Source organism: Cydia fagiglandana, chromosome 6 (genome assembly GCF_963556715.1).
Source record: "Cydia fagiglandana chromosome 6, ilCydFagi1.1, whole genome shotgun sequence".
Lineage (NCBI taxonomy): Eukaryota > Metazoa > Arthropoda > Insecta > Lepidoptera > Tortricidae > Cydia > Cydia fagiglandana.
This window is the reverse complement of record NC_085937.1, coordinates 19445348-19461923: the sequence shown is the minus strand read 5'-3', so window position 1 is coordinate 19461923 and position 16576 is coordinate 19445348. Positions and strand designations below refer to the sequence as shown.

The 16576-nt window shown below is 39.3% G+C and overlaps 1 protein-coding gene across 2 annotated transcripts in view; it reads left to right on the top strand.

Moving 5' to 3' along the window:
- Positions 1–12775, top strand: part of LOC134665416 (beta-1,3-glucosyltransferase) — a 49780-nt gene extending 37005 nt beyond the window's left edge. For both annotated transcript variants that reach the window (XM_063522374.1, XM_063522373.1), the window contains exons 3-11: positions 5007–5116; positions 5692–5883; positions 6097–6245; positions 6990–7179; positions 9164–9299; positions 9553–9706; positions 9911–10020; positions 10247–10413; positions 11417–12775. In XM_063522374.1, coding sequence (XP_063378444.1) covers positions 5007–5116; positions 5692–5883; positions 6097–6245; positions 6990–7179; positions 9164–9299; positions 9553–9706; positions 9911–10020; positions 10247–10413; positions 11417–11572 — 1364 coding nt within the window. In that variant the 3' untranslated portion in view covers positions 11573–12775. The remainder of the gene's footprint in view (positions 1–5006; positions 5117–5691; positions 5884–6096; positions 6246–6989; positions 7180–9163; positions 9300–9552; positions 9707–9910; positions 10021–10246; positions 10414–11416) is intronic.
- Positions 12776–16576: the final 3801 nt, after the last annotated feature.

The following is a 16576-nucleotide window of genomic DNA, read 5'->3' as shown; positions in this document are numbered from 1 at the left end:
ATACAACTTTTGTTCCATCTTCTACATCAGGGGTTCTCAATCTTTTTAAAATGTCATATTGGCGCCCTAACTTATTTAGACTATTCGAAATAGATGGAATAGATAGAGTAGAAGGTTTTCATTTATGACCCGTTTTGTACAGTCAACAACAGAGCTATGAATACAGGCAAAGTGCCAAAAATATGTATACACGACCTTAATGTACAGGCAATAAAGTACTGTATACATATTTTTGACACTTTGCCTGTATTCATAGCTCTGTTGTTGACTGTACCTTGTCACAGTGACAATAGTATGAGGTCTCAAGCGACATTCATATTGATTGTCACCGTGACAAGGTACGAAATGGGTCATAAATTAATACTTTCGACCGTACATGGTGAGGAGGATAGCCTCACGGCGCTCCTCTTTCCTGTCTACGGGGCACCGGGTATAACTACCCGGTATCTAACCCGGACCCGGGTATGTCCTTAAACTACGTCCAAGACCACCGGTGGACGGGCAGCAGCGTCCCTCAAATTCGGTGTACTCGACTGCAATCGCCAACCCGCTTGCCAAGCGTGGCGATTATGGCATTCACCCCCCAAAAAGGGGGAGGCCTATGTTCAGCAGTGGACGTCTTATGGCTGAGATTATCTAACCCGGTACCTAACGGTAGTGCCCTTGAGCTTCGCTTGGCTCGTCTTGATACATTGGTTGCTCTGAACGTTCGACTCCTTAAGGTGGTGAAATAACCTCAGATCTAGATAGCTCAGCGTTTATGAGTCGTTTTAATGGAATATCGCGATTTATGCGAGTTCGAGTGTCAGCTTTAGTGGGTGATCTGCATTTTTATAAGACGGTAAACGGATTTGAACGATCCGTTAATATTAAATTGGGATGGGTTTCTGAAAAATTGGGAATATAAAATGGCAGCTTTATTATTTTCTTTGGGCTTTATTGCACATATAAATGGAGGAGGAAAAGCGGTGGAAGCCGATTGCTTCTGACGTCCGACTTTCAATCCGGAGGTCGTGGGTTCAAATTCTGGCTCGTACCAATGAGATTTTCGGAATTTATGTACCGAATATCATTTGATATTTACCACTAGCTTTTCGGTGAAGGAAAACATCGTGAGTAAACCGGACTAATCCCAATAAGGCCTAGTTTCCCCTGCGGGTTGGAAGGTCAGATGGCAGTCGCTTTCGTAAAACCTAGTGCCTACGTCAATTCTTGAGATTAGTTGTCAAGCGGACCCCAGGCTCCCATGAGCCGCGGCAAAATGCCGGGACAACGCGAGGAAGAAGAAGAACCTAAACGCACGCTCTTAGCTAGGCCATCAGCGCTTATACAAATTTAGGTTAAGTAGGTTTAATTAGAAAACCTATCTAAAAGAACCATTTCAACTACCTGTATAAAAAGCAAAGTAAAAGCCCCATTAAACCACTCCGATATTTAAAAGGCAATTTGAAGCGTTTTATTAATGGACAACAATCCGCACTTCGCCTCTGTCGTGAATAATTTGTACGGAGTGGCGGCGAAAGAGTGCCGTTTTATTGGCCAATTCGCGCCGGGGTTGCAAATGCAGGAGTAATATTGTGGCCCACTTGCACCACTAACCCAGGGTTAAGCGGTTATACCGTTAACCCAGTGTCAGATTGTATTGGTAACCATGGTAACTCCAGATTTTTCCGGTTAACCCCGGGTTAGTAGAATAGTGCAAGTGAGGGTTAATAGGGTTGTTGACACATGGTGATTTTTGTAACTACAAAAATCTAGTTAAAAAGATAGAAAATGAGCAATTTAAATATTACAATAAAATGGAAACGGTAAAAAATATATGGGAGCAATAAAAAAAATACAAAAACTCAAAATTTCAAAAGTTATTTTTTTTTAAACATCCAGGAAAAAACAAAATAGAAGAGAGAGAAGAGAATAAGAACGTGTCAAGGTAATTTTGAACACCTCGCGCGCTTAGCAAATTCTGCTGCTCACTGTACCTCAGAATGTCGTGCGAACTGTCGTGTCGTGTCGCCGGCAAAGGAAAGTCCGCATTGTGTCGAGTTAATCTCGCGGCGTATTGTGGCCGCAAACTAGTTGCTAAAGTGGAAGAGAAATTGCACTTAATACAATATACTCAGGATTGTGATAGAAAAATATACCAATGTATGTAAAGGCAAATAGGTCGTTGCCGGTCCCATATTGGGATACCCTCCTCCAATTGAAGGGGGGATTTAAATCTTCTCGAGGCAGAGGTGTAGGGTTGGAGCCGGTATAGCTTTATTTGACATTCATAAGCGCATTTTAATATGCCTACTGGAATAAACTATTTTTTATTATTTTATCTTTATCTTATCTTTAGGTATTTAAGGTGCAGCGGGACAATTTCGACTGCGGGATAATTTCAACTAATCGAAATATCTTCCATGTTTTACATAATTAACTAGAGTAAGTAAGTCCAGATAGCGAAAAAGATGTGTTGAGTGTGCCTCTAGTACCCTATTCAGTGAAACGTCGAAATTGCCCCGCTGCACCTTAGATATTAATCGGTTCGCATCTCTACGAGACCTAAACCTTGCTTTGATCCCGTGCGACGATTAAAACATTTTGTACCCAACATTTTTTGAATGCCATTTGTCTGTGTCTTTAGTTAGTTTCGATTCAAAATATGGGCTCCATATGACGCAAATAACATTTGGTTGGTAAAGCATCTGCAGGACGGGCCGTAATTGGCCGTATGCCAATTTGTGTGACGTTAGATATTAGATACCTCAAATGGACTATCCGTGTCAGATTGTCAGATTACGCCGCGTCGGCTCTAACCGATTTATCATAATCTGACGCTAACCTACGGTTCCCGTAAGCACAGGCTTAGGGTGGTCAGGCAATAAATGCTCTAAAGAAGTTGTAAAGGAACACCATTTTTGACTCGGGAAACTCCGGACTAGTTAGGAAGTGAACATATCAAAAGTCCCCGGCCGTAGCTCTTGAGCCGGGGGAGAGAGTTCCTAGCATTTCCCTCTATACCTTCTTAATTATTGCTTGGCCTAAGGCATGTCAGGGCTGCTTGCTTAATTTATTGGTCTTTATACAAACTAGAACAAGTGTTTTGCTCATAAAAAAACATAAAATAAATTAATACGACGCCATACAAGTCCTAATCTTTTTCAAACAATCTTTAGGTTACTTATAGAGAATTAACATTGAAAATTTAGGGAGTGAGTAGAATATCTAAACGGTTTTTGTACATAGTAGGTATCAAAATTATCGACTTAATGCTTGTTTCGCAAACCTACAATAATATACGGGGTGTGGCCTGTAACACGAGCAAATAATTAAAACATAGATTGTACTCCTTAAACGGTAACACTCTTGTTCAACAACTTTTAAAAATTATGTAGTGTTTATACTCCCTATTTTTCATACAAAATAAATATTATCTTCAATGGACGCCATCGCCACGCCATATCATTGTGATTGACGTTGCTTGTCACGCCTTAAACATAACAAAATTCGCAATACATTGCGTCTTAGAATAAACTTTAAAGTGTATTAAAAATCAAACCACAAGTTATTTTTAAAAGTCGCTGAACAAATGTTGGTCAGTATGAGGAGTACAGCCTACAGTTTAATTTTTTGCTCATATTACAGGCCACACCCGGTATAACACATTCTTAGGTATTTGAGGAGCCATAAATGGGTTCAATGCATATGTTTTTATGCTATTATTTCTGCATACATGCAAAAAAAAATATTATTACGTATTTGGCAGAAAATATTATTACGTATTTGGCAGCTAGAGTTAGTCCAAGAAAAGTCTGCAACGATTTTGATAGCATACGCAGTGCAAGTGTTATTTATACGTCATAATTTCATAGAAGTTTGATGTTTAAAATAATACTTGCACTGCGTGTATTATCAATATCGTTGCAGACTTTTCCTGGTCTAACTCTAATATCCACCTATATAAATGCCTATGATGTGTATAGGTATCGAGTACTACATATGTAAGCAATGCCTAATTGTTTAAAGGATTATACTTTGTTTTCAATTATTTTAGTAAGATAACTATCAATCTTCTTCTTCTTCTCAGCATGTTTGCGTCCACTGCTGAACATATGCCTCTTTCATGGATTTTCATGTTGATCTGTATGCGGCGGTTCTATGCCAGGTCGGCCCTGCCGTTTTCTAATGCTCTAGCTATACGTGTCTTAGCTTAATTGGTCGTTGTTACGAAGTTACAAAAAACCTTATCATCTTTGCTAGTTGACAACCCCGGCTTGGAAGCTAACTCGATATTGACAAGTGATGTGGGTGACTATGCGAGATTGCGATGACTCGACGGTAATCATTGTTGCGTGCCCTATTGTTTGCACTAGATTAGATACAAGTTATTGAAGTTATGAGTAAAGTGCACAAAATACTTATGAAATAGAGTAGAGATGCGCAATGCGCTTCACTGAGTTAAAAATACTCTTCGTTAATATCTTTCGCTCACGGTGATGTCACCGTTTATATCACTCATTTCGCTCACTTCGCTCAGTGGATCAGACTACTATCGGACTCGGTGATCGGACTGTATTGTTCAAGAGTGAGTGTAAAGGTAAATGTCAATCGATCAGATACACACAGTCATAAGTGCGACCAAGATAGCGAATCACGCGATACAATCAATTTCAATTTTTTATTATATTATATTATAGAATTTTACATGTAAGGTACAATGCTTAATGATAGGTCAAAAGCTACTGTTCCCGCCATGTTTTCCTGACACCCTCCCAACTCTTCCGATCCGCTCCGAAACATATTCGCATCGTGTCAATCGTTCCTCGCTCGTCACACTCGGCCGGCTCATTCGAATCATGAGTGGGAAAGAGAACGCAAGGAACACTGAGATAGATGAGCGAGATAATCAGTGAGTTGAAGAGTGAGCGAGATCAATCAAAAGATATAGTTAATTTAAATCACTCACTCGTGAACGACACATGGCTGTAGTAAACTAAATATAATTATGTTTATTGTTGCAGATTCAAGAAATGTGGTTTTCATCATAATAAGCCAACAGGAGCCTTATCTGGCGAGCGTGGCCTCTCGCCTAAAGCAGGAAATCGAGAGCCAAGTCTTTCGAATCGAAAGGGTGAGTTTGTTAAATCAGTAGTGAGGCAAAAATATGCAAACAATAAACTCAAAAAAAATCTTAAATTTCTATTAGGCAAGTCACGATTGACTTCAATGAATATGGACGCCCCGCCATCAACCAATACAGATCTACAGTACTGTAGTGAGGTGATCATACTGTTCCTTAAGTTTCTCTTCACTAGAGTTCAAGCTATGCCTCCTGGTTTTATTGGCTGGCACGACTGTGACGCCAACTAAATGAGTATCCCTACCAGGAACTAGGTCTTGACGCATTTAAATACAATTCTCAATGACCAAGTATTCTTTGATATTTAACAGTTTCTTTTCGGTGAAGAAAAACATTGTGAGGAAACCGGACTAATCCAAATAAAGCCTAATTTCCCGCTTGGGTTAGGTCAGATAGTAGCCGTTTTCACAAAAACCAGTGCCTACGCCAAATTTCAGGCCGTGGCAAATAGCCGAGACAAACGCAAGGATCATGATGAATCCACCAAATCCAAGTTACATTTACTTTTTAAAAACTTGAACATGATTCAAATTGGCTACGATTACCTACTATCTTTAATTCCACAGCGGAACCCCATAGTCCACCTAACCCACGAGGATTTCCCCGTCCCGGGGGCCTGGAGCATCATCCCACTGCTTAAACCCCTGGTCTCCAAGTACCGAGGAGGTGATGTCAGATGGGTCACGTTTCTAGAGGAGCATACCGCCGTGCGATGCGAGAAGCTTTTGGAAGCTTTGGCGGCTGCTGATAGACAGAAGGTGAGTCAAAACTATCTCCACAGGAAATTTAAACGTTCCAGACTTTAGTCGTAGACCGGGATATTTTTGAAGAAAGACTATCAGCAGAGGCGTATAAAAAATCGCGATAGACCCGGGTATAAATATGTTTAAATATTAAAATAACAATATGGTGTTGCCCGTATTTCTCGCTGTCATTATTTCCATTTATTCAAATACCATTCCCTCACATAGGACACCAAGTGGATCGGCTATCCCCTCAGCGACGATGAGCCAACCATCATCCACCACTTCGCCATATACGAGGAGTTGGAAGAGGAGGGGGGATTCGTGTATCCTAACTTCGCCAGCGGGTTCGCTATGAGAATGGAATTGATTGAGACGTGAGTACAACAGATATTCTTCTATATATTTGTATAGATTCTTCTATAGATTCCAAAAAATACTTCAACAGCTATTCGAAAATCTCTACTTTTCTGTCGTCTAAAACAGCATCTATATCTATATCACCTTCATCCTCTCTGGGAAAGCTCGACAGGCTCGATCAACCCTGATATATATTTATGAGTTATGACATACCATAAGTAGCTAGAGCTACCTATACATATAAAATTCAAAATTGCTCGGGCCCCCTGGGTCCACATGTATTATTAATTCTCATTTATTTATTTTTCTTCTTAAGTTAGGTTGTTTTTTAACATGAATATAAAAGTAAAATACAAAAGCACATAAAAAACAATAAAAAATACATATAAACACATTATAAAAAACCTAACCTAGGGTGCCGCCGGCAGCGGGGCAGGGCCCAAGCTGCCGGTGGTCAGGGCCGCAGAGTGAGGAGTCGACGTACTATACCTACGCGCCGTGTCCAAAATTACCGCCTTCTGCATATTATTGTATATTTATATTATTAACCTCATCGATTTTACTGCAATACCTGCAAGTTCCGTTTTTACTCATCTTTTGTACAAGACAATGCGGAATACCACCACTATATTCTATTGGAAAATTAGTCTACAATCTTATCTGCTGGTGCATTGAGCAAATTTTGCTACTGGAATATTCAATTTCTTGAATGCCGTTTTCGAGATCGAACATTAATTATTAACACTTAATTTTATTCCCAGCCTCCTAAACCAAATAGAAAGCGGCCAGCATAAGCTTGAAGCCGACTTCTCCATCGACCCTGGCTTCGAGCTGGCCCAACTAGTCTACGGGGATAGACATAACCCTGGCCCCTTATTAACGGCCGATCTCAGCTTCTGCATAGTGTCCGGAGACAACTGCGCTACTTATCCGAGGCAGTTTGAGACGTGCGTAAGTATATATTTCATATGGTTTGGGCTTTAAAATCCCTTGTTTGTGTATGTTTTTTCAGTGATAACCCAAAGGGTTAATGTGTAGTTACTATACATCTAAAACAGTTTACAAATCTAGTGAATTACTTTCAATATGTGGCGTCCCATGGGAAAAGGTACCTTAGGGCGGTTGGCGCTTACGCTATTATTTACGCCGCTCCAATATTATTGTGGCGCTATGCGACAGCCGCCATAAGTTACGTTTTTCCGTGGAACGTCACATATGACAACCAATCCAACCAAACAAAAATTGCCTGTGTATGAAGTATGTGTATGAGAACAATAAGTATAGAGTCAGACCAAGAAAAGTCTGTAGCGGATTTGATGGCGCACGCAGTGCACGTGTTATTTTAAACGCCAAACTTCTATGAAAAAACCGGGCAAGTGCGAGTCTGACTCGCGCACGAAGGGTTCCGTACCATAAAGCAAAAAAAAAAACGGATAAAATGCAAAAAGAAAACGGTCACCCATCCAAGTACAGACCACGCCCGACGTTGCTTAACTTTGGTCAAAAATCACGTTTGCTGTATGGGAGCCCCACTTAAATCTTTATTATATTCTGTATTTAGTATTTGTTGTTATAGCGGCAACAGAAATACATCATCTGTGAAAATTTCAACAGTCTAGCTATCACGGTTCGTGAGATACAGCCTGGTGACAGACATACGGACGGACGGACGGACGGACGGACAGCGAAGTCTTAGTAATAGGGTCCCGTTTTACCCTTTGGGTACGGAACCCTAAAAATGACGTATAAATAATACTTACACTGCGTGGGCTATCAAATACGCTGCAGACTTTTCTTGGTCCGACTCTATGAAACATCCAAAATAGGTGTTGTTAAAAGCGGTTAATAAGTTAAATGCACTACAATTAAGGTTTTCCATTATGCTTCACTACCTCTTAATGATCGTAATCATGATAATAAATGCGGATCAGCATCCCACATCCCACGTACGGATTTAATATCTATTTCAATCGCCGATTATAACCGATAAACAATAATAATTGCCTTCACTGTGCCTAATTACGCGTACTTAATGTATTTAAGCCATTTAATTCTACCGGCTTTGTTGGTTAAAATCTATACCAGGCGTGGCTCACTCCGTGATTTCGTCGCTTTGCTACAGATAGCTAAAAGTACATCCGTTCCATACCAATTTTGGTGGCTAGCCATAAGACGCGCGTGGCGCTGTCGCCACCTAGCGGCCATATCTGTCCTGATCGTAACAGACGCGTTTTGTTAGAGTGAGTCTTCTAGTACTATTATTTGTTCTGTGTCTATACCAAATAATGCTTAGGGTTCGGGCCACTTGCACCATCCCTTCTCGATTCTCGATGTAAGCTTAAAGCGGAGAAGACCGTCCATAGAGGACCATCTACCAGCTCTTTCGTCGCTTGAAAAAAGCTACGTCTTTTGTACTTAGAAAGTCGATAAAGAAGGAGTAGTGAAGCTTTTATACCGGGTGTGGCCTGTAATATGAGCAAAAAATTAAACTGTACGCTGTACTCTTCATACTGGCCAATATTTATTCAACGACTTTTAAAAAAACCTTTGGGTTTGATTTTTAATACACCTTAAAGTTTATTCTAAGACGCAATGGATTGCGAATTTTGTAATGTTTAAGGCGTGACAAGCAACGCCAATCACAACGATATGGCGTCGCGATGGCGTCCATTGAAGATAATATTTATTTTGTATGAAAAATAGGGAGTCTAAACACTTCATAATTTTTAAAAGTTGTTGAACAAAAGTGTCAGTTTGAGGAGTATAATCTATGTTTTAATTATTTGCTCGTGTTACAGGCCACACCCGGTATATCTTTCATAGGTGAGTTCTCGCCCTGTATGCAGCTTTGTCTTCCCAGCAATATTTTTTTTTAAATTAGATTAGATTCCTATTCCTATAATAGTGTACCCATTAATGTTCTTCATATCGGCAGGGCAGCCCCATTCCCGAGGAGTCGGTCTTCTTCGCAGTGAAGACCTGGAGCGGCTTCCATTCGACCCGAGCGAAGGTCGTCAAGCGGACATGGGGGAGACACGTCACCAATCTCATGTTCTTCAGCGACCAAGCTGGTAATATGTCAATCTGTCTAATGCTATTACGAATGTCGCCTTTATAGGGTCATTGCATCAGTTCACCAGTCCACTTGGCGTAGCTGCCACAAAGAATTGAGGTTTCAGTCATATCCTTCTACAAACTTTCCAGCTGTGGAAAGAACCCCCGTTACATTTTTCCTTTATCTATTAAAAAAAATACTATGAACATAGAACCGAATTGAAAACCTTGTGCAATATTGAAGTTGGTTAATACCTAGTTTGTTGTCAGAGACATCACTGCCAGCAGTTGACACAGGCGTTCCAAACACGAAAACGGGCCACTGCGCAAAAACGGTCGCCATTTTGAAGGAGGCTGTGAGCCGCGTGCGCAATATGCCGCACGTCAAATGGATATTCCTTGCCGACGATGACACCATCTTGGGGTTAGTATCATTATGTATTTTACGCTATTCGTGTAAGGTTGAATTTCTCTTGTCTGGCGCTAAAACTGTCGTGAGCCGGCGTGAAAACGGATTACCGGCCTCGTATCCCTATCAAACCTTGCAATCGAGTCTACTAGGCCGGTAATCCTTCATTTCCCGGCCTCTAAAGTAATGTAATATTTATTCAGATTGTTTTTTTTTTAGTGTGCAGAGACTATGCGAGATATTGAGCTGTTACCGCGGCGGCACCGATATTACAGTCATAGGTGAACGATACGGCTACGGCTATGTCAACAAAGAAACTGCTGCCAAAGGTATGCAATAAAATGTGTACATTCGCCATCAGATATATCGGAGCGGCCAATGTGCTCACAAATATCTGAACACGCCTCTAATGTCAACACGTTAGAGTGCGTGTTTTGATATTTTTGAGTAACTCGGCCGCTCCGATAAATCTGATGGCGACTGTACAAGTGTACATTCGTAACAAATCCCCCATTTTTGTTGACAAAATATTCAAAAACTGTTTTCTTAATTTAGGCTACGACTACATAACCGGCGGCGGCGGCACGGCGTTCAGCATTGCGGCCGCTTCGCTACTGTCGCGCTGTGTGTGCACAGCCCTAACGTCGCCCGACGACATGACGCTCGGCGCGTGCGCGAAGGAACGCGCCGTCCCGCTCACTCACTATCCGCTGTTTCATCAGGTGAGTGCAGTTTCATTCACATGAGAAAAGTTGCCAAATTGTACGTTAGATGGCGATGTATCTAGCGCGCCGATTCCTAAATCGCGCTAACGGTGTGTCGACGTAGAATATGTAAGTAGCTAGATTTAGCCGAAAACCTAAAAAACGGGATCTTAGAAGTGATTATAATTAAATTTCCCGTGTTAAAATCTCTTTGAATATTGATCCTGGCGAAAAATTGTACTGAATCTTTCTTGTAGGCAATTTTATGCAGATTACTTATTTAATATAACATTTTTTGCTATGCGCCACCGTTTAAGAGTTATTTACGAAAAAAAGGGACCTTTAATGTCAAATATTTCACTTCCGGTCAAGATTTCGATCGAGCAACCGGCAAATTCGGATTCAGCGGGGTCAAATTAGGTTAAAAACCCGGTTGCCAAAAAGTAATATGATTTGCCAGTCGCATCAAGAAGGAGAGCGATTTTGAATTTTTATGCCTATAGTTCGTTTTTTTTAGCATTAGAAAGAACTTGCAAGAAGGTGAGCGATCTTAACATGTCTTTTAATTGAAAAACGCTTTTTAAAAATCAATAACTATTACTTATGAAAGCAGAAGAATATAAATGATCGTATTAGATTCATAATTGTTACATATTTGCCGTGGCTTATTTTTAAAATGTGTTTTTCAATTAAAAAACACATCAAGATTGTTTATCTTATTTCTAATGCTGAAAAAAACGAACTATAGTCTAACATTTTTTTTACGCGATTATGGGGTTGGTCCCATATTAAAAGTTGCTCAGTATTATCCCAAAACCTCCCTGGCAACGGCAATGCACTTATTTTTTGGCCACCCTGTATTTAGTTAACCTCTAGCCGCCCATACGTCAAACCTTGCCAAGCAAAATGAAATTTTATTTTGTCAACACAAAGTTCAAATTAGAACGGAACAGGAGACCTTTTAATAGGTCTCTGGGCTAGAGGTCTGTGGCTTGGACTGACTCGACCATTATTTTCGCAGGCACGCCCTCAGGACTACCCCCGGGAAGTATTAAGCCGAGACCGACCTCTGTCCTTTCATCGACACTCCTCGCCAGAACCCTACAAGGTCTACGCGACCTGGTTCCAGCATGACGATCTAGCCTTGAAGCATCGATACTCCAAAGACGAGTTATAAGTTAAATCTTTGTTCTTCTAACAATCTGCAAATAACTATTGTCAATAGGGAAACGAGAAACTCTGCGTAGAGGGCGCTACTATCACAATCCATCACAATCTGGGAGTCTACCGTGAAACAAGAAAATCGAAATTTCGTTATCTAACCTCTCGTCACTCTTGCATATTCGAGCGAAAAATTTTCGCGTTTCCCGGTAGGCCCTTGTTAACTAACCGCCTTGATGCGTCAATGTCATATTTTATTATCTGTGAAAACTGTAATTTTAGTATCTAGGATACAAAAACACATCTTAGGATCAGTAAATGCCCAGTTTGTAAAGAAAAGGCCAAGTATAGAACAAATGAAGTCTCTCTATGAGACAGTTGCTATTATGTATAAGTAATACATTAAATATTAATGTTAAGTAGGTATTCGCTTTTTATTGCATTTATATACACCAGTTGAGTCAGAATTATTTTAAATTTTATTAAGTAGTAAGTTTATGTTAAAGTTAATAGTTAACCTTCAGTAGGTAGGTACTTACGATCAAAATGTGTAAGACTGTATGTTTTAGAAAATTGTATGTATAATTGTATTATGTAGGAAATAATGTTATTATTGTAAAATTAAAGAAAGTATACTAACAATAGATGCTTTATGTGATGTTAGCAATTTGTATTATTATTGTAAGATAAATGCCATTATTATTTATACTAGATTTTCGGTATAGATACCCATTATATTTTTATGTTATAATATTGACAGTTTATTTAAACTTTTTTTAAAATTTTTATGCTTTATAAGTACTGTCTACAAATTGTTTTGCTTATTATTATGTTGCTGTTAATCTTGTAAAAATTGTCTAGCAAGATTAAAAATATATAAACTACCTATGTCACAACATTCATGTCACAAATTAAGCATATTCCATATGGATGGAACCTACAATTTAATTGTATAAGCGCCACTTGCACCGTCTCTCTAACCCGGTGTTAACCGGTTAAACGTTAATTGTACTGGTAACCATGGTAACTCCAGGTTTAACCGGTTAACCCCGGGTTAGTGGGATGGTGCAAATGGCCCTATGAGAATCTTTTGAACAGTTAAAAATTTAAATAATCAGTTGATACTTGAGAACTTGGCCATGACACTACCTCGATATATTAATTTTAATGCTTATTTCTTGTGTCGCTAACAAATAATATCAGTAATGTATATCACTAATACGCGTATTAAATTTTATAAATATTTTTATACCACTGAAGTTTTATGTAAATTACGTCGTCCATCCGTCACTTTTTACCAATAAATAGTGACGGATGAACACCCGGGTACCTACCCCCTAGCTTGAAACCTTAAAATAAATAAATATTGCTAGTCTTAGTTGGTAGCTATTTTAAATAACATTATTATTGTAAATCTCGAGAATGTTTCTCGAAAGTCCAAGCTTCGATAAAACTTAATTTTCTCGATTCTACATCTTCTCTTCGATCAAAACTTAGAATTTATCTGAAACCCGCATTGGTTTTACAAATGGTTTATTGAATCCGCATATTTCCGTCTGGAGTACTTTCAAATCCGACCGAATGCACAAGAATTGCCGGAGTAAATGGGGCCCTTTAAAACTCAATGCCATAATGCCCATAATAGATATGCTTTGAAATTATTTGTTGGTATTGAATCGTATAATTTAATACTTAATAGGGTATTTGACTACTACCAGGCGTGGCTCACTCCGCGTTTTCGTTGCTTTGCTACAGGTAGCTACAAGTACATCCGTTCCACACCAATTTTGGTGGCTAGCCATAAGCCGCCCGTGGCGCTGTCGCCACCTAGCGGCCATATCTGTCCTGATCGTAACGGACCCGTTTTGTCAGAGAGTGAGTCTTCTGTACCTAGTACCTAGTAGGTACTATTATTTATTCTGTGCTGTCAAATCAGTTTGTTTTTTTCGAACTGTCAAAACGATTTTGGTACCTTACTGTGGAAATACTGTGGAATTTATATGAAACGCTAGCATGTGACGTCACAATCAAATTACCTACTCTTTATAGTTTTAAACGGGTTTTAAAATAGAAATCGTGTCTAATAATAACTGCTGTCTACGTTTCACTATTAATATTCTAGTGCTTTATTTCATGCATGGTGTAATAGTATTTTATGCAACCGTTGTTTAAGAGAGGTCAAAAAAGGCGAGTGGCGTGAGTAACAATTTGAGGCGAAGCCGAAAATTGTTAATAAAGACGCCACGAGTATTTTTTGACTCAGTTAAACAACGTTGCATACAATACTTTTTCTACGACCAAGCACTTTGAAATAATATTGAAAATTTAACAAATCTTTTTAATTCAAGAAGTAGCAAAAATGGAGGGTACGGGCGGGAAACGAATGAATGAATGAATGAAATTTAAAAAAAAACATGTCTATGGTTCACTTATTTGTCAGAGATGACATTTAAAATAAGGTTGGCAACACTGTATTTCATTCAATATTTTTTAAGTGGTCATTACACGAAGTATCGTTAAATCGCCAAAAAGATACTGCGTGTATGCACAAATGCTTTTTTGGGGAATAGACTAAAGACTTGTCTTGACAACTATAAGGTAGGGTTTTAAAGGTGTGTGCACGACCCTTTAAATGACAAATAAAAGTACGGGAGTAGAAAAAAATATTTATTTTAAATACAGTCAAATACCTACCCTACGCGTGCGATATGGCTCCTCTACACGATGGGCCAACGCCGGCCACTCCAAGGGACGCAGCCATACGGTAGAATGGGATAGCAATATCACTTGCTCCCTCAAACGCATAAATGCGTCCTTTGGAGTGGCCGGCATTGGCCCATCGTGTAGAGGAGCCAATAGAGATAGGAACAGGCGGGCCTAAGCGTCCTTTCTTTAAAGTCCTACTACGCTTAGCGTGAAATCTTTTTTAATTAAAAATCGTGTCACCGTTTATTAAATAAAATTTATTGTAATGAAACATTATTCCAACCTGCTAAAATCCGACAATACAGTAAAACTTATATTAACTTTAGGTAAACAATTCTTAGTCGAATTCATAATATAAGTATTCTCTCGTAATTTTTTTTAATACCTATCTTTACCTAACAATTTATCAATCAATCAATTCATTTATTTGTCGAAAAGCAGGTAATGTTACAAACAGGTGTTACATACATATAATTAAGTGCTCCACTTTTGGCCATATGAGGCATACAAATACTTATTTAACGTAAGTGGCGGTGTAGCTCATGAGTTACAAATTAATTGTCATCATCCTTGAATAATAATAAAAGTTAACTATTTACATACTGCGTGCTCATCAAATAATGTCAAAATACTAATTGTTAAATGTCAAATTAAGGCCTATATTCTATAGATAATAAATTACTTACATGCATCAAAAAAGTTCGCTGTCATTTAAATATTCGTTTATGTCATAGTAGCACTTGGTTTTCAATAAAGTTTTCAACGTATTGCGGAATCTGTTAATCGGTAAAGTTTGTACCGATTCTGGTAGTTTGTTAAAAAAATTTACAGCCTTTTTTTACAGCAAAAAATTTTATATTTCCTTACGGGTAATTTTACCTTACTATATTACAATTAGCTGCAGAGACTATTGACTTCCCTGCAAATCTGTTCACCTAATTTTACGGGAGGCGACGATTTTTTCCTAGACTTTACATTTACAAATCTTGTAAATACAACAAGGAATCCTTTATTAAAAGCGTATAATATAGCTCGGATCAGCAAATTGCTGCTCGGTGCGTACATCTGTACTTAACACAATTTTCAGATTGTAGAATTCGTCTGTTTTGGCCGACAGGCGCGAATTTAACCAGTTTGAACTTCTCACTATAAGTTCGAGTGGTTGCATTTGAGTTTGCGAGGCGAGAGAGGCTTCTTCGAGCCACTGTGGCGTTAGTTCCACGTAGCAGCCCAGTTTCTCCAGCTCCCGAATAACAGGGAGATTCCTAACGAAGATTGCTAAGGTTATACTTGTGAAGGTCTTAATATAGCCCAAGCAAAGCGTCGCGACAGAGGATGAGCTGCGGCAAAGTGCTGCCACGCCGAGCGCTGTGTACTTCTTAGGCCAACTCTTGTCGTCGTAGCTAATATCCAAATACTCCAGCTCTTTACATCTCGCCAGCGCCTCTAATAATACGTCGTTCACAATTGTATTATTTCGCATATAAAGACGCTTCAAATTAGTAAGCTGACTAATTGATAAAAGTAACTCATCAGTAGACACTATACACGGGTCGTTGAACAAAATAGAACTGTATTTACAAGACGTGTAATTACAAAATGATAATATTTGTAGCTGCGGCATTGCGTTTAGCAGTAAATGCACATAATCACGTTTGATCACATTATGACCGTCAAGTTCTAAGGTCGTTATATTTCGTAAGCTATAGATGGCAGTGTGTAGAGCTTTCAACGTCAAGTCATTTGACTTGATATGTTTCAACATGTCTCCAGTTAGATGCAAATAAGGTTTACTGATGGCAGTTTTCCTTTTATGTTTATTTAATTCAGATATTTTCAACTTCTTGCAATTTTCAAAACGTGTTTCTTTCAGAATAAGCGAGTTTAAATGCCGCAAGTAAGGACAACTCGATATAATATTTTTGAAATAGTCATCGCTCACTTCAGGAGGTCCAAATTTTTCAAGAGTTTCGCATGCTGCAAACAAGCTTTTATGTGCAAAATACGTCTGTGCTTTTCGGTTGATTCCATAGTTAGTGCTGCCTTCACGAATCGATTTCAAGTAGAAGGAATAGACATTGTAGAAGGTATCTTTACTGCAGGAGTGCATGTAGTCTCGCACGGCGCGCTGCCACTGCCGGCAGACCCGCTCTGAGCGCACCAGCTCTCTGACGGGCACGTAGTCCAAGATTGCGCGCGCACACGGGTACAATCCAAGCACGTCCAGAATGGTGATCGCATCTGTCTCAATATCATCCATGGTTTGTGCGCAGTCTTCAAGTACAATGCCTAAAAAGAGTAATGAATATAGTAC